The following is an 18,406-nucleotide window of genomic DNA, read 5'->3' as shown; positions in this document are numbered from 1 at the left end:
AGGGGCAAACAGTAGGAGCCGGGCTGAGCCCCCTGACCCTGTGTTCATTTGCAACACTCTGAGGAGTTCACCAGCCGGTGAGAGTAGAGGCGGAACTGCAGAGCCGTGAACTTAGGAAGGGGCATAACTTCCAAACCTAGCAGTGCTGATGAGCTAAAAGCAGTGCACCAGCCAGGAACAGTGGCTCACACCTGGAATCCCAGCACTTTGGGAGGCCAAGGCAGGAGGATCGCTTGAGCCCAGGAGTTTAAGACTGGCGTGGGCAACATTGCGAGACCCCATCTCTACAAAAAATAAAAAATATTAGCCAGGCGTGGCTGGGCACGGTGGCTCACTCCTGTCATCCCAGCACTTTGGGAGACTGGAGCAGGCGGATCAACTCAGGTCGGGAGTTCGAGACCAGCCTGACCAACATGGAGAAAACCTGTCTCTACTATGGCTAATATATATATATATATATATATATATATATATATATATATATATATATATATATAAGCCAGGCATGGTGGTGAGCAAGAGGCTGAGGTGGGAGGACCCCTTGAGCCTGAGAGGTTGAGGCTGCATTGAGCTATGATCACACCACTGCACTCCAGCCTGGGCAAGACCAAGTCTCAGAAAATAATCATAATAAAACTTGGCCGGGCATGGTAGTTCATGCCTGTAATCACAGTACTTTGGGAGGCCAAGGTGGGCAGATCACTTGAGGTTGGGAATTTGAGACCAGCCTGGCCAACATGGTGAAACTCTGTCTCTACTACAAACACAAAAATTAGCCAGGCGTGGCAGCGGGTGCCTGTAGTCCCAGCTACTCAAGAGGCTGAGACAGGAGAATCGCTCGAACCCGGGGGGCGGAGGTTGCAGTGAGCCAAGATTGCACCACACTCTAGCCTGGGCAACAGAGGGAGACTGTCTCAAAATAATAATGATATAAATAAATAAAAGTGAGTGCAGAGCCTCTGCCCAGCCTGTCAATCCAGAGCGTCCACTGAGGCCTGGGCCGTCTTGGTGATTGCTGTGTGGCCACAGCGAGGGCGACTCTGGTCTAGATGGAGCTGGGAGATTGCACTCCACGTCAGAGTGCTGCCCCACCTACCTCCGTTTGCCAGGAGGTGCTCCTGGGCCTTCCCCTTTGAGTCCTCCATGACTTCCACCACGCTCTGAGCCATTCTTCTTATGAGGCTTTGGAGAGAGAAGAAAAAGAGCTGGTCAGAGTAGGAAGCTGTCCTCAAAATACTGTCACATGCTGCTGGCAGGAAAAGTAGCCGGTGACACCCTTTGGGGGAATAATTTGGCAAGATGTATGAAGAGGGTTAAAATGCCAATAGCGGCCAGGCACCATGGCTCACACCTGTAATCCCAGCACTTTGGGAGGCCGAGGCAGGCAGATCACTAGGTCAAGAGATAGAGACCATCTTGGCCAACATGGTGAAACCCCGTCTCTACTAAAAATACAAAACCTAGCCGGGCAAGGTGGCGGGCACCTGTAGTCCCAGCTACTCGGGAGGCTGAGGCAGGAGAATTGCTTGAACCCGGGAGGTGGAGCTTGCAGTGAGCAGAGATCGCACCATTGCACTCCAGCCTAGGTGACAGAGCTAGACTTCATCTCAAAAAAAAAAAAAAAGCTAATAACCTTTGAACCAGTAATTCCACTTCTGGGAAGCTATCTTAAGGAAACGGGACAAACAGAAAAAGCTTTCTGAATAAAACGATGTTCTTTGCAGCACGCTGCTGACAGTAAAGAATTGGAGACAACTGGAAGGTCCTACAATAGGGAATTGTTTAAGTAAATGATGGCACATCTAGCTGAGGGATTATTAGGGAGCCATTGAATATAAAGCTTCAAAGAATTCCTGATACTGTGGAACAAAGCTTGCATTATAATGTTGGAAAAATACCAAGATACAAACTCCTGCAGGCAGTAGGGACACTGGCTACGATGACATGAAAGTGATTTTCCTACTTTACATATTGTCCAATTATAATCAGGTATTGCTTTTATAATTAGAACATTAAAACTTTTTGTCTCTGAAAAACATACTGAAGGCTTCAGAAAGTACAGCATTTGAAGGCAAAAGGACTCAAATTGGCCACAGCTCTGTCAATTACCAAATGTAGGATTTTAGCCAATTTTTTTTTTTTTTTTGGAGACAGAGTCTTGCTCTGTCGCCCAGGCTGGCACAATCTCGACACACTGCAAGCTCTGCCTCCCGGGTTCAAGTGATTCTCCTTCCTCAGCCTCCCATGTAGCTGGGATTACAGGGGCTCACCACCACACCCAGCTAATTTTTGTGTTTTTAGCAGAGACGGGGTTTTGCTAGGTTGGCCAGGTTGGTCTCGAACTCCTGACCTCAAGTGATCCACCTGCCTCAGCCTCCCGAAGTGCTGAGATTACAGGTGTGAGTCATCGCGCCCTGCCAAACTGATGTAATTACTTTGAGCCTCGGTTCTCTTACCTATAAAATGCGGATGATACTCATTTTACAGGATCATCATGAATATTGACATAACCAATCATCTCATAGCAAGGAGAGTCTGCTCCAGGAGCCTGAGCCATTAGAACTCCAGTTGGAAAACAAGTCAAACTAGGAGCAAAGTCTGAAAGTTATGAGGATCCAAATTGTTGCCTCAGGCTCTCTCCACATTCTCCCCGCCCTCAGGGGGGAGGTGGTGTTTGCAGGAAGAGCGGACTCAAGTCACTGAATCCTACATGGAGTACAAGATCTTCCACTGCTGCAGACGCTGGCCACCCTGGCCACTCGGACCGGAGCCCAGAGGCCTAGGGCCCAACACAGAAAACAGAGGCAGGAACATGGGAGGCCCTGATAAAAGGAAAGGAAGAAGGAGAGGTAGCACCTTGCTTTCCTGACTCTCAAAGTCACGTGTTCATGGTCAAAAATGGAAAAATACAAGTATAAAGTAGTTAACAAAAATTGAACAACCATACTCCCCCACCCAAGAGGGAACATATTTCACATTCCGGCATATTTCCAAAGGCTTAACACTTGCATGGTTTATGTGAGTTAAGGTCTTTTTTTTTCTTTTTTTTTTTTTTGAGACCGAGTCTCGCTCTGTCACCCAGGCTGGAGTGCAGTGGCCGGATCTCAGCTCACTGCAAGCTCCGCCTCCCAGGTTCATGCCATTCTCCTGCCTCAGCCTCCCGAGTAGCTGGGACTACAGGCGCCTGCCACCACGCCTGGCCAATTTTTTTGTATTTTTAGTAGAGACAGGGTTTCACCGTGTTAGCCAGGATGGTCTCGATCTCCTGACCTCGTGATCCACCCGCCTCGGGCTCCCAAAGGGCTAGGATTACAGGTGTGAGCCACTGCGCCCGGCTTCCTTTTTTTTTTTTTTTAGGCAGGATGTCGCTCTGTCACCCAGGTAGGATGGGAATACAGTGGTGTGATCACGACTCATTGCAGCCTTGACCTCCCAAACTCAAGTGATCCTCCACCTAATTTTTAAATTTTTTTGTATAGACGAGGTCTTACTATATTGCCCAAGCTGGTCTCAAACTCCTGGACTAAAGTGATCCTCAGGCCTCAGCCTCCCAAATTGCTGAGATTACAGGCATGAATCACTGAGCCCAGCCAGACAGAGTTAAGGTCATCTTCTGATATCACCTATTATTTAGTAGAGTCGACCAAGTATCAGACATTCTATAATCATTGCCTCATTTAATCCTCACAAAAATTCCCAAAAGTTGGGTATCATCTCATTTTACGGATGGAGAAACTGAGACCCAGAGAAGTAGTTTGCCCCATCCCTTCCAACCATCCAGTCATTATGTGGACTCCAAAAATGAGGCTCTCAGCCATCAGGCCACACTGCTATCTTTACCGTCACTGTGTCCCATCCTGGGATTAAATCTCCACCAGTATGATGGCATTTCTTAGAACAGTAGCTAATAGCGTCTTACTGATTATAACCTCGGGTAGATTACCTAACTAATCTCAGTTTCGTCTGCAAAATGTTTTCACATTTTTACAGTTTTCAGCTGTAAAATGGGGATGACACTCCTTATCTCATGGGATTCTTCATGGAGTTTGGTGCCCGATACCATTGTAAGGTATCAGAGTCTGTGAGAGACACCCTAAGATATGCTCTAGGCAACCTGGGTGGACTGTTTTGGGTTCTCTGCCCCATGATTCCTGGGTAGATTTGGCAGGAGATCAGAGGGAGGGAGAGTCTGGTTCCCTCCCAGTTCCAGTGACTTCAATCCTCTTGTCCCTGCCAGCCTAGAGGTTGTGACAATGTCTCTCCACCAGCGTGGGTTCCTGCATGGTTCCTGTGATTCTCCTGTAGCCCACACATAACTCTGTCTCCCTATAAGGAGCTCCTCCTCAAATTATCCCGGGCATAATTTGCAAGTGGATCTTCTGTTATCTGTTGGGACCCTGACTCCATAAATTCATTCGTTCACTTGTTTAGCAAATTTCATACATCAAACAACTACTATGTGCCAAGCACTGTTCTAAAATGTCATGGACAAAACAAAGTCCCTGCTCTTTTGGAGCTCCTATTTTAGTGCTGCCAATGGTTCCTCCTTTATCCTTACGGCGGCCTGTGGGAGTTGCTGTCTCCTATCACCACATCCCTTATAATATTTTGAGTAGTTATTCGTTTACATACATCCAGCACCTACCACAGTGCCTGATTCACAGCAGCTGCTCAGCAACGTTTGATGAATGAATCAATGAATTCTGGCACCCCTACTTTCTTCTGTCCTAACAGACCTGAGAACTCACTCATCATTTTGCTAATGACTCTTTAGTGCTCCTTGTCCTCGCCTCTATGAAGTTTTTGTTTCTTTTGTTTTGTTTGCTTTTCGAGACAGGGTCTTACCCTGTCGCCCAGGCTGGAGTGCAGTGGTGCTATCTCGGCTCCCTGCAACCTCCACCTTCCAGGTTCAAGCGATCCTTCTGCCTCAGCCTCCTGAGTAGCTGGACTACAGGCATCTGTCACCAAGCCCCGCTAATTTTTGTATTTTTGGTAGAGATGGGATTTCACCATGTTGCCCAGCCTGGTCTCAAACCCCTGAGTTCAAGCAATCCACCTGCCTCGGCCTCCCAAAGTGCTGAGATTACAGGCATGAGCTACCACACCTGCCCTTCTGTGAAGTCTTTAACTACATAGAAGTGTGGCCCGTAGCCATATACATGACACCAGAAACGTCTCCGAATAACCTGGTCTGATGAAGCTCTACTGCTAGAAAAAACCCTTGTTCCACATACCACAAACAGTCCTGACTTAGCCGTGATCATTAACGATGGTCATCAGTGAATTGCAGTATTACTGAATCAGAAAATTTTTCTCATTGAAAGGGAACTAAGAGTCTAGATTCTGTGTTAAATGTACTTTTTTTCAGTCTACAGTTCGTTGTGAACACTTTTTCACAGGAGAAGACTGATTCCTCATTCCTTTCATTTACTGTACTGTATTTCACTTCACAGCTGTATCATAACAAATTCGCTACGATTGGACATTTGAGTTGTTGCCACTTTGATATGGTATCACAATAATACATACATTTTGCTCACTTGTGCAGGTATATATAAAAAATAAGTTGTCCGGATCAGAAAGCTGAACTTTGTTAAAAAATAAATAAATGTATTTTTAAAAAGAAAAATGCATTTAAAAAAATGCATTTAAAAAGAAAAAATAAGTTGCTAAGAAAGGAACTTCTGGAATTAAGAGTATGAACATTTAGAGTTTTAACAAGCAAGACTAAACTACCCTACACATGTACAAAGCTAGTGTACACTCACACCCCAGCGTATGAGACTGCCTGCTTCCCTAAACCCTTGCCAACATAGGTATTATGAATCTTTGTAATCTCTGCCAATCTGATATCTGAAAAATTATATCTCATTGTTGCTTTTATTTGCATTTCTTTGATCATCAGTGAGGCTGGAACATCTTTTCTCATGTTTGGGTCTATAAAAGCCTATTTTCTTCTTCTGTGAATAGCATATTCATATATTTTGCTGGTTTTTTCCTGGCTTGTTCATTTAAAAAAAGTTTTGTTTTGGTAGGGCCAGGGTCTTGCTATGTTGCCCAGGCTGGTCTTGAACTCCTGGCCTCAAGTGATTCTCCCACCTCAGCTTCCCAAAGTGCTGAGATTACAGGCACTGAGCCACCATACCCAGCCTCTTTAAAAAAAAATTTTTTATTTATTGATATATATGATTTTTTAGGTGTTTTGAAGACTCCATTCTTTTTTTTTTTTTTTTTTTTTTTTTGAGACGGAGTTTCACTCTTATTGTCCAGGCTGGAGTACAATGGCGCGATCTTGGCTCACTGCAACCTCCGTCTCCCAGGTTCAAGCGATTCTCCTGCCTCAGCCTCCCTGGTAGCTGGGATTACAGGTGCCTGCCAACACGCTCAGCTAATTTTTTGTATTTTTAGTAGAGATGGGGTTTCACCATGTTGGCCAGGATGGTGTCGAACTCCTGACCTCAGGCGATCCACCCACCTAGGCCTCCAAAAGTACTGGGATTACAGGCGTGAGCCACCATATCCGGCCAGAAGATTCCATTCTTGAGATAAGGTTTTGAGCTAAGTGACATCCCCATTTTAGAGATGAAAAAAAATTAAGACTGAGAGAGCTAAAGGTCACCCTACACGGTAAGCTAGTGTCGAAGCATAAATTGATCATAAATCTACACTATTCCAAGGCCCATGGAAATTAGCTCTTCCATGTTAGTCTAAAGTAAACTCTGGCAGCTTTATGTGAAATGCCAGGAAAAAAAATTTATATTAACCCATAAAAGATGGACAAACCATATTTTTAATTAAAAAAGCCACTGTAAACAATAGATAAAGACCTCGATTGGGATGTTGGTTACACTGATGGATAGGACTTATTTGTCAAAACTCTCCAGCCTGTTCACTTAAGATGTGTACATTTCACTGTACGTATCTTTTACTTCATTAAAAAAAAAGAAAAAATTTAAGCAGATACTGCCTTGGTCAAGTGACCAAAGTTAACATCATACACATGGAAAAGACCAATGCTCTGTGCCTCCTGCGATGCACTGAGGAAAACATCACCTCTGCAGCATTTTGCCAAAACTGCATAACCTCAGTCTAGCCATGAGGAAGCAGCACGAGTTCAAATTAAGGAGCATTTTACAAAATATCTGACCTAAACACTTAAACTCAGAGCCATCAAAGTCAAAAAGGCCAGGCGCAGTGGCTCACGCCTGTAATCCCAGTACTTCAGGAGGCCAAGGCAGGTGGATCACGAGGTCAGGAGTTCGAGACCACCCAGGCCAACATGGCTAAACCCCGTCTCTACTAAAGACACAAAAATTAGCCGGGTGTGGTGGTGCATGCCTGTAATCCCAGCTACTGTAACCCTAAACCCTTCCAGGTTTAGGCCGGAAAGGTTTGAGGCTGAGGCAGGACAATTGCTTGAGCCTGGGAGGCAGAGGTTGCAGTGAGCCGAGATTGTGCCGCTGCACTCCAGCCTGGGTAACACAGCGAGACCCTGTCTCAAAAAAAAAAAAGAAAGAAAGAAAGAAAGAAAGAAAGTCAAAGAGTCTGTGTAAGTGTTCCCGTTTAAATAAGGCCAAAGAGACATGACAATTTATTACAGAAGACAGGAAGTCATCTCAGTTTTTACTATTATCTGAGAAAATATGCCATTTTATTTTGGTAGAAAGTGTGCTTTTTTCTTTTTTAAACAGATGGTGTCTTGCTGTGTGGTCCAGACTGGTCTCAAACTCCTGGCCTCAAGTGATCCTCCCACCTTCCTTCTGAGTAGCTGAGACTACAGAAATGTGCCACTGTCCCCAGCTTCGAAAGCACACTGTTGAGACAAACGGTGATATCCAAGTGAAATCTGTAGACCGAGTACCAGTACTGCATTCCTGATATTGATCATCATACTAAGGTACATAAGAGGATGTCCTTGTTTTTAGGAAATACACCCTGAAGTTTTTAGAGGTAAATGAACATCATGTCTGCAACTTACTGTTGAAGAGTTCAGAGTTCAGAAAGAGAGAGAGAAAAGACAGAAGCAGAGACAGAAACAGAGAGAAAGCAGATGTGGTAAAAGTATACGAAAATTCTTTTCTTTTCTCTCTTTTTTTTGAGACTGAATTTCACTTTTGTTGCCCAGGCTGGAGTGCAATCGCGTGATCTTGGCTCATCGCAACCTCCACCTCCTGGGTTCAAGCAATTCTCCTGCCTCAGCCTCCCGAGTAGCTGCGACTACAGGCATGCACCACCATGCCCGGCTAATTTTGTATTTTTAGTAGAGATGGGGTTTCTCCATGTTGGTCAGGCTGGTCTGGAACTCACAACCTCAGGTGATCCGCCTGCCCTGGCCTCCCAAAGCGCTGGGATTACAGGCGTGAGCCACCGCACCTGGCTGACAATTCTTTTTATTGTCTTTCATACTTTCTGGAAATTTGAAATTGGGTCAAAACAAAGCATTTAAGCATGTAAAGCATATAACCCCACTTAAAAAATTATGTCAGGGCCGGGCGCAGTGGCTCAAGCCTGTAATCCCAGCACTTTGGGAGGCCGAGGCAGGTGGATCACGAGGTCAGGAGATCGAGACCATCCCTGGCTAACATGGTGAAACCCCGTCTCTACTAAAAATACAAAAAACTAGCCAGGCGTGGTGGCGGGTGCCTGTAGTCCCAGCTACTCGGGAGGCTGAGGCAGGAGAATGGCCTGAACCCAGGAGGTGGAGCTTGCAGTGAGCCGAGATCGCGCCACTGCACCCCAGCCTGGGCGACACAGCAAGACTCCGTCTCAAAAAAAAAAAAAAAAAAAAAAAAAAAAAAAAAAAAAAATTATGTCAGCATATACCTAAATAAGAATCCTAAAAGAAAAGAAACCGAACTGTTAACACTGCCTATTATCTTCATGGATACAAGAATGGAGACCTGCAATTTCCATGAATTTATGTAATGCTATGTTTTAATTTGTTAAAAACATATTACTTTTGCAAATAGAAAATAAAAGAAACTACGGTTGGGTGCAGTCACTCATATCTGTAACCCCAGCACTTTGGAAAGCCACGGTGGGCGATCGCTTGAGGTCCAAGAGTTCCAATCCAGCCTGGCCAACATGGTGAAACCCCATCTCCACTAAAGATACAAAAACTAGCCTGGCGTGCCAGTGGGCACCTGTAATCCCAGGTATTTGGGAGGCTGAGGCATGAGAATCACTTGAACCCGGAAGGCGGAAGTTACAGTGGACTAAGATTGGACCACTGTACTCCAGGATGGGTGACAGAGGGATACTGTCTCAAAAACAAATTTAAAAAAAAGGAAATAAGAGAAGCTGAAAATAAAATAGTAAATGATAACAAAATAAACAATAAATAATAAAAATAAACATAGCAGCATTATTAACAATAGTCAAGGCCGGGCTCAGTGGCTCACACCTGTAATCCCAGCACTTTGGGAGGCCAAGGTGAGCAGATCACTTGAGGTCAGGAGTTTGAGACCAGCCTGGTCCACATGGTGAAGCCTCATCTCTACTAAAAATACAAAAATTAGCCAGGTGTGGTGGCGCACACCTGTCGTTCCAGCTACTCGGGGAGGTCGCAAACTCCATCTCAAAAACAAACAAAAAAATAATAGCTAAAAGGTGGGAGCGACCTAAGCATCCATCAATGGCTGAGTGGATACAGAGAATGTGGTGTGTCCACACAATGCGGCACTGGCCAGCCTTAAAAGGAAGGGAATTCTGACACATGTTGTAAGACATTGAAGACATTATGCTGAGTAAAATAAGCCAGCCAGAAAAAGGCAAACATTATATGATTTCATTCATAGGCAGTACCTAAAATAGTCTAATTCATACAGAGGGAAAGTATGCCAGGGCCTGGTGGAGGAGGAAATGAGGAGTCACTGTTTAATGAATACAGTTTCAGTTTTTCAAGATGGAAAAAGTCCTGCGAGTGGAGGGTGGTGACGGATGTAACAGCAGTGTGAACGTACTTAACGCCACTGAACTGTACACTTAAAAATGGTTGGCCGGGTGTGGTGGCTCATGCCTGTAATCCCAGCACTTTGGGAGGCAGAGGTAGGTGGATCACTTGAGGTCAGGAGTTCGAGACCAGCCTGGCCAACATGGTGAAACTCCATCTCTACTTAAAATACAAAAATTACCAGGGTGTTGTGGTGCAAGCCTGTAGCCCCAGCTACTTGGGAGGCTGAGGCAGGAGAATCGCTTGAATCAGGGAGGTGGAGGTTGCAGTGAGCTGAGATTGTGTCACTGCACTCCAGCCTGGGTGACAGAGTGAGACTCTGAAAAAAAAAAGATTAAAAAGCTAACAAATAGGCTGGGCACAGTGGCTCATGCCTATAATCCCTGCACTTTGGGAAGTTGAGGTGGGTGGATCACCTGAGGTCAGGAGTTCAAGACCAGCCAGGCCAATATGGTGAAACCCCATCTCTCCTAAAAATACAAAAAAAATTAGCTGGGTGTGGTGGCAGGCACCCAGATACTCAGGAGGCTGAGGCAGGAGAATCACTTGAACCCGGGAGGCAAGGTTGCAATGAACTGAGATTGTGCCATTGCACTCTAGCCTGGGCAACAAGAATGAAATTCTGTCTCAGAAAAAAAAAATAGAAAGAAATAAACAAATGGTAATAAATGATAAAAATACATTTTAAAGTAATAAACCCATATTCTTAAAAATTGGCCAGGTGCGATGGCTCATGCTTGTAATCCCAGCACTTTGGGAGGCTGAGGCGGGCAGATCATGAGGTCAAGAGATCGAGACCATCCTGGCCAACATGGTGAAACCCTCTCTCTACTAAAAATACAAAAAAATTAGCTGGGCATGGTGGCGCACACCTGTAGTCCCAGCTACTCTGGAGGCTGAGGCAGGAGAATCGCTTGAACCCAGGAGGCGGAGGTTGCAGTGAGATGAGATCATGCCACTGCGCTCCAGCCTGGCGACAGACAGAGACTCCATCTAAAAAAAAAACCATCAAGGATGGTGACAATTATTGTAACAGGGAGACCCGTTTATGTAGTTCAAGTGTCAGATACTAGAATTTCCCCAAGTTAAACATCTGCAGCATTAAAGGTGAGGAGGCCTGGCCAAATGCTTGCCTATAGGTTCATAGAAGAGCATCAACAAATAGCCCACAAGCGTGAGGAAGAAAGCTCAACCTCACTGCACAGGAATATCATTTACACCAATTAGTTCAGTGTATTAAGAAAACTCCTAATACAGCATTGGCAGTCCTTGGGGAAACAGGAGCATCAATGCACTGTTGAGATGAGGTATTGATTGGTACCGCCCTACTAGAGAGTAATTTTAGAGTATCTGTCAAACATTAGAGGCAAGGGTTGGTTCTGGTGAAAACCAGAAAACCTCCTAGACAAATTCTAAAAAAGCCGTATTCTTTTCTTCAAGACAGGGTCGCACTGTCACCCAGGCTGCAGTGCAATGGTGTTACACGGCCCACTGCAGCCTCAAATTCCTGTGCTCGAGGGATCCTCCTACCTTAGCCTCCCAGGTAGCTGGGACTACAGGCACACACCACCATGCCTGGCTAAATTTTATTTATTTATTTATTTATTTATTTATTTATTTATTTAGAGACAGAATCTTGCTCTGTTGCCCAGGCTAGGGTGCAGTGGTGCAATCTTGGCTCACTGCAACCTCCACCTCCTGGGTTCCAGGTATTCTCCTGCCTCAGCCTCCCGAGATAGGTGCCTGCCATCATGCCTGGCTAATTTTTGTATTTTTAGTAGAGATGGGGTTTCACCATGTTAGCCAGGCTGGTCTTGAACTCCCAACCTCAAGTGATCCACCCGCCTCGGCCTCCCAAACTGCTGGGATTACAGGCATGAGCCACCATGCCTGGCCTAATTTATTATTATTTGTACAGACAGGGCATCCCTATGGTGCCTAAGCTAGTTTCCAACTACTGGGCTCAAGCCATCCTTCTGCCTCGGCCTCCCTAGTGCTGGGATTACAGGTGTGAGCCATTGAACTTCTAGAAATTTATTCTTCTGCCATACTGGCTCATGTGCTACAAACACCATATTTTGTGGCAGAATGGTTTGTAATTACAAAAGACAGGAAGCCATTTCAATATTTATCAATAAGGGACCCATCTGATATAATGAACCACCAAGAAGTCTCTAAAAAAGAATGCAATCAGGTGTGGTGGCTCACACCTGTAATCTCAGCACTTTGGGAGGCCAAGACAGGAGGATCACTTGAGCCCAGGAGTTCGAGATCAGCTTAAGCAACATAGTGAGACCCTGTATCTACAATAAATAAATAAATAAATATTAGCCATGGGTAGTGGGGTGTGCCTGTAGTCCCAGCAACTCAGGAGGGTGAGGCAGGTTGCAGTGAGGAGTGACTGAATCACTGCACTCCAGTCTGGGCAACAGAGCAAGACCCTGTTTCAAAAAACAAAAAGTCAATCATGGTAATTCAAATAGAAAAGCAATGAGTAAATAAAGAAGGAAGACAAGGGCATGCTACTCAGGCCCAGCCCCTTACCTTGATAGTCATCTGGGGAATCCCCAAGGGAAGAAATTGAGTAAGCTGGGGGTGGGAGGAGTGGGGGGCATTGCCCAGGTGTGAGGCAGGGCAGGTAGGGACTGTAGGCCTTTGGGTGCTGGGCAGGCAGTCTCCAGACACAGGCAAGCTGTGGTGGGGGATCAGGTGAGAAGAGGCCGCCCAGGAGTTTCACAAATCTGCCTGTGGCAGGTCTGTACTGAACATGCCCTTTCCTTCCTTTCCACAAAGACTACAGGGGCACCTCTTAGCCCTGCTGATTTCTAAACCCTGGGCCCCAAGGCCTTCAGGGGCAGTAGAATGGCCCTGGGGTAGAGGATGGCTGAAGGGCTTCGATCCCAACGGTGAGCGGGGCTCCTGAGATCTGTCTCCTCTTCTTCTGCACCCACAGCCAGGACATTCCTGCCATGCAGGGCCCCTGGGACTCTTCCAGTCTGGGGGTATGGGGAGAGGGGCAGCCGGTGGGTGCCCAGAAGCCTTGCACCCCAGCAGGAGGGCTGGAATCAGGGTGAATACTTGAGGCCACAGATCACAGGGCCCAGCAGAGGAGATTCTTAAGTGGCCTTAAGACACAGTGTCTCCAGGGGTTCTGCCCTGCAAACTGCACAGGCCGCTCTCTTCTTTGTAGAAAGAAGGGTTGGGTCTCCCACCTCCAGCTCTCCCGCTGAGGAGCAGTGGATACAGGTTCTGAGGATCCTGAGGGCAAGTCTATGCAACACCAAAGAGAAAGCTTTCCACCTCCCTGGATTTTCTGGAATAATTCTGGCAAACGCAGGATAGAGTTGTTTGGTTGTCAGAAATTACCCAGAAAGGCTGGCGTGGTGGCTCACGCCTGTAATCCCAGCACTTGGGGAGGCCGAGGTGGGCTGATCACCTGAGGTCAGGAGTTGGAGACTAGACTGGCCAACATGGCCAAACCCTGTCTCTATTAAAAATACAAAAATTAGCTGGGTGTGGTGGTGTGTGCCTGTAATCCCAGCTACTCGGGAGGCTGAGGCAGGAGAACCGCTTGAGCCCGGGAGGCGGAGGTTGCAGTGAGCCGAGAACGCGCCACTTCACTCCAGCCTAAGCCACAGGGCGAGACTCCACGGAAAGAAGGAAGGAAGGAGAGAGGGAAGGAAGGAGGGAAGGAGGGAGGGAGGAACACAGATGCCCGGGAAGAGTGCAACCAGGTTACAGGGCAGGGTCGGAGGGAGGGCATCTGGGAGCTTCTCTTTGCCCTCAGAAAAGCACTAAGGATTTATATCTGAATGCTCCACACACAAAGCCAAGGCCCCTAGAGCTGAGGAAATGGAGTGCACAGAGACCCAGAAGCTTGCCCCAGATCACTTCACTGGTGGCCACAATGTCAGCTGGTCCTGACCCCCAGCCTTCCCCTAAAGCCAGTCTCCATCCGTGAAAGCAGGTACTAGCATGCCCGCTCCGGATAACCCAAAACCCCAGGCCTGCCAGTGCCCAGCCACTGTCAGGGTACCTTGATGAGACGGGCCACCTGCCCTGGCCTCTCCCCTGCAGCCACACAGGGGGTGCCCCACACACCTGAGAGGGGAGGCCCAGAAGCTTCCAGGGGGAGCCTGTTCCCTGCCTACCCTGGTGACTCAGGAGCCCCTGGGCACCTCACCCCATCCTTTGTCTCTCTACTTCCTCCTCCACCAAGGGACAATGAAATCGACATGCCCTGCAGCAAAGTCACCAGGAAAATGTGACTCCACAGCAATTAAGTGATTTTCTTTTCACAAAAACAAAGGTCCAGTGAGGCTCACTAGGAGGCTCCCCCTGGGGACTCTGGCCACAGACACACCATGCTTTAAATTCCAACCTGGCTTCACAGAAACTGGAGGTTTAAATCAGGAGCCCATCTTTAGCTCTTTAGAAGGACTCCCCTCCGCATACAGTTTGTAGAGCCACCCAGCAACGTTACTTTTGTCACTAAGAACAGAATTCTCGTTGGCCAAGCTGGCATCATAGAGTGATTCACCCACATGCGGCCCAGATAGTAATGCTCTACCCTCTTCAAAAAGCCAATTTCAGCTGGGTACGGCGGCTCACGCCTGTAATCCCAGCACTTTGGGAGGCTGAGGCGGGCGGATCACCTGAGGTTGGGAGTTCGAGACCATCCTGGCCAACATGGTGAAACCCCATCTCTACTAAAAATACAAAAATTAGCCAGGCCTGGTGGCGCAATACTATAATCCCAGCTACTTGGGAGGCTGAGGCAGTAGAATCACTTGAACCCGGGAGGCAGAGTTTGCAGTGAGCCGACATAGCGCCACTGCACTCCAGCCTGGGCGACAGAGTGAGATTTGGTCTCAAAAAATGAAAAAGAAAGTTTCCCATTGGAAGGAACAGGCAAGGAGGACCCAAACTCAGCTCCCAGAGAAGTGTCGCTGAAATCCCCTGGGGCCTACAGTCTTTTAGGAATCACCGGGCAATCCCCCAAGCATGTGGGATAGAAAGAAACATCACACATTGAAGTTCTGGAGACTATGCCAAAAAGTCAATCCACCAAGCTGCTCAGTCACTGAGAACAATTGCAGGTCCCGTGCTGGTGGAGCATAGTTCCAGCACACACAATGTGAAGGGCTTCCCCTGGAGTTGTGCAAGCTGCAGCCCAGCCCAGAGGATGCAGGAGCCAAGGCCAGGAACAGCCCAGTCACACAAATAGGAGTACAATGGCTAGAGCTCTTGAAAATATGTTTACTCTCACTGGAAATCCAAGAAATGCACATTAAAACAATCACACATCATCCTGCCGGGCACTTAATAGATGGGGTATGATAAAAGGGCACTTCTTGTAACTTTATTGGAAAACAAGTTAGTAGTATGTACAAACAGCTTTCAATATGCCTATGTCCATTATACCAGTAATTCCACTTTTGGGCATGCAACTTTTTTTTTTTTTTTTTTGAGATGGAGTCTCGCTCTGTCGCTCAGGCTAGAGTGCAGAGGTGTGATCTCGGCTCACTGCAGCCTCTGCCTCCTGGATTTAAGTGATTCTCCGGCCTCAGCCTCCCAAGTAGCTTCGATTACAGGTGCCTACCACCACGCCCGGCTAATTTTTTGTATTTTTAGCACAGATGAGGTTTCACCATGTTGGCCAGGATGGTCTTGAACTCCTAACCTCAAGTGATCCGCCCGCTTCGGCCTCCTAAACTGCTGGGATTACAGGTATGAGCCACTGTGCCCGGCCATTGGTAAGGTTTTATTTAAACATCTTCATGCAACTTTAAAATAATCAAAAATTTACACAAAGAGTTATGCAAGGATATTAATTACAAAATTAATACCCCAAAAAGGCAAAGATAACTTATACAGTGGGCTTTAATAGTGGGCTGTGGAATGCAGAGAATTAAAACGGGGTCACCTAGAGGGACTGGGCTGGCTGGCAGTCTGGAGAAGTCTTCTGGGTGAGCAGTCTTCTGGGATCGGGTCAATAAGAAGAAGCCTGCCCTGCTAAGCTGGGGTGGTGGGTGGGGGGTCTTTCAGGCATAGGACCAAGGCAGGATGGAGCCAGAGTGGCTGGAGAGGAGTACCCTGGCACCTGACCTGCTAGGGGTCTGGAAGCAAGGGTCGCAAGTAAGAATTTTACATTGAGGGCACAGAAAAGTCACGGAGGGTTTCATGCAGGAGAGCCATGTGATACAGTGCCTTTATTTATTTATTTATTTTTGAGACGGAGCTTTGCTCTTATTGCCCAGGCTAGAGTGCCATGGCGCGATCTCAGCTCACTGCAACTCTGTCTCCCAGGTTCAAGCGATTCTCCTGCCTCAGCCTCCCGAGTAGCTGGGATTACAGGCAAGTGCCATCACACCCGGCTAATTTTTTCTATTTTTAGTAGAGACGGGGTTTCTCCATGTTGGTCAGGCTGGTCTCCAACTTCCAACCTCAGGTGATCTGTGATACGGTACTTTTAAAAAGATCACTCTGGTTGCTGTGGGGTGAATGAATGAAAGGGAAACCAGGAGACAACTGAGTCTGTTGCAAAAGCAGAGGAACGCAATGAAGGTGGCTTCGATGGACATGCTGAGAAGTGGGTGGATACCGGACAGATTTTGGAGGTGGAGCCCACAGGACTCGGTCCTTATTGGCGTCTCCTGTGGAGGGTTGGACAGGGAGGTGGTGCCCAGACTGCCTGCTTGAGCACCAGGAGCTTAAGTTTCTGGAGCCTTTGACTGAGATGGGAACGAACCCTAGGCAGAAGGCTGCACAAATGGAAGCTGTCTGTTGAGAATTATACCAACTTTGGACATGAAGCTAATGGAAAAAGAACATCCAAAAAGGACCATGGAAGGTTGCCCCTGAAGCTCGTGAAAATAAGGAACGTCCAAATGGCTGCCATTTACCGGGGCTGTGATGAGCACCAATACGGTGTTAAGTGAAAAAAGCCTTGCTGAGATCTGGGGAACAATGGAGCCATGGGTCCCTGAAGGACTGGGGCAGGGTCCAAGATGGAAATGCCTTACATTAAATTTAACCTCCAAAGAACGATTTCGGAATTTCACAACATTGCCTCGAGCTGACCCTTACTCCCACATGTTGTACCTAAAGTGGCCAGCCAACATTCCTTCCTCCCCTGCTGGCTGGACTTCTGGTTTGATAAGAGCTGCTGGGAGCTGGGGGAAGCCTGGCAGATACTGGAGACTATCCCAGCTGGGCCTAAACTGAAAATCAAGGCGGGGGAGGCAAAGGAGAGCTCCTGCCACCTGTGAGGGGCCTATGACAGAGCAAGGGCAGACTAGGGAGTCAGGATGACCAGGCGAAGGCCCAACACTAGGCAGCTACATGATCTAACACAAATGACTTAACTCTTCAAACAACAATATTCTCATTTATCAATCAATGGCAGTTACCAAAATAGAGACGTGACAAACCATCAGGCAGCATGGAATTCAAGACAATATACTGCACACAGATGCGCTAGAGAGGAACAAAGGGGCAGCCTTCGAGGAGTTGTAACTGTCATAGATGGCAAGGCGTGGGGGCCCACGCCTGTAATCTTGGCATTTTGGGAGGCCAAGGCAGGATCACTTGAGGTCAGGAGTTCGAGACCAGCCTGGCCAATGTGGCAAAACCCTATCTCTACTAAAAATACAAAAAATAGCTGGGCCTGGTGGCGGGTGCCTGTAGTCCCAGCTACTCAGGAGGCTGAGGCAGGAGAATCGCTTGAACCCGGAAGGCAAAGGTTGCAGTGAGCCGAGACAGATTGCACCACTTCACTCCAGCCTGGGCGACAGAGTGAGACTGTGTCTCCAAAAACAAACAAAGAAACTGTCGTAGATCTTTCTGCATCCCGTAAGGGCGGCAAAGCGCCTAAAGTATAAAAACATGAAAGAGCAAATACGACATTCACTGATAGTGTTGCTCCAATAGACATTTATCAATGCTGTGCAATGAAAACAAGAGAACACACCCATTTCAGATACCCACGAAACACTTAGAAAAATAGGCAATAGATTAGGTCACAAAGAAAATTGCAAATTCCCAAAGGTCAAAATAGCACCTAATTCATTTTCTTTCTTTTCTTTTTCTTTTTTCTTTTTTTTTTTTTTTGAGACAGAGTCTCACTTGTCCAGGCTGGAGTACAGTGGCACAATCTCTGCTCACTACACCTCCCAGGTTCAAGTGATGCTCCAGCCTCAGCCTCCCTAGTAGCTGGGATTACAGGCACCCACCACCACGCCTGGCTAATTTTTTTGTTTTGTTTTGTTTTGTTGGTAATTTTAGTAGAGATGGGGTTTTGCCCTGTTGGCCAGGCTGGTCTTGAACTCCTGGCCTCAAGTGATCCTCCCACCTCGGCCTCCCAAAGTGCTGGGATTACAGGCATGAGCCACCATGGCTGGCCAACCTAATTCATTTTCTAACAAGGCAACAGAATTAGAAATGAAAAACAAA

The 18,406-nt window shown here is 47.0% G+C and overlaps 1 protein-coding gene and 1 non-coding gene across 7 annotated transcripts in view; both read right to left on the bottom strand.

The window, feature by feature from the left end:
- Positions 1 to 18,406, bottom strand: part of LOC105486488 (ATPase H+ transporting V1 subunit C2) — a 63,442-nt gene that overhangs the window by 28,822 nt on the left and 16,214 nt on the right. For all 6 annotated transcript variants that reach the window (XM_071076228.1, XM_071076230.1, XM_071076229.1 and 3 more), the window contains exon 4: positions 1,097 to 1,182. In XM_071076228.1, coding sequence (XP_070932329.1) covers positions 1,097 to 1,182 — 86 coding nt within the window. The remainder of the gene's footprint in view (positions 1 to 1,096; positions 1,183 to 18,406) is intronic.
- Positions 11,321 to 11,385, bottom strand: LOC112427519 (U7 small nuclear RNA). The gene has a single exon (XR_003019129.1). It is a non-coding gene; the product is annotated as a U7 small nuclear RNA (small nuclear RNA).

This window comes from Macaca nemestrina, chromosome 13 (genome assembly GCF_043159975.1).
Source record: "Macaca nemestrina isolate mMacNem1 chromosome 13, mMacNem.hap1, whole genome shotgun sequence".
Taxonomy (NCBI): Eukaryota; Metazoa; Chordata; class Mammalia; order Primates; family Cercopithecidae; genus Macaca; species Macaca nemestrina.
Note: the sequence above shows the minus strand (reverse complement) of the source record. Positions and strands in the feature narration are given on the sequence as shown.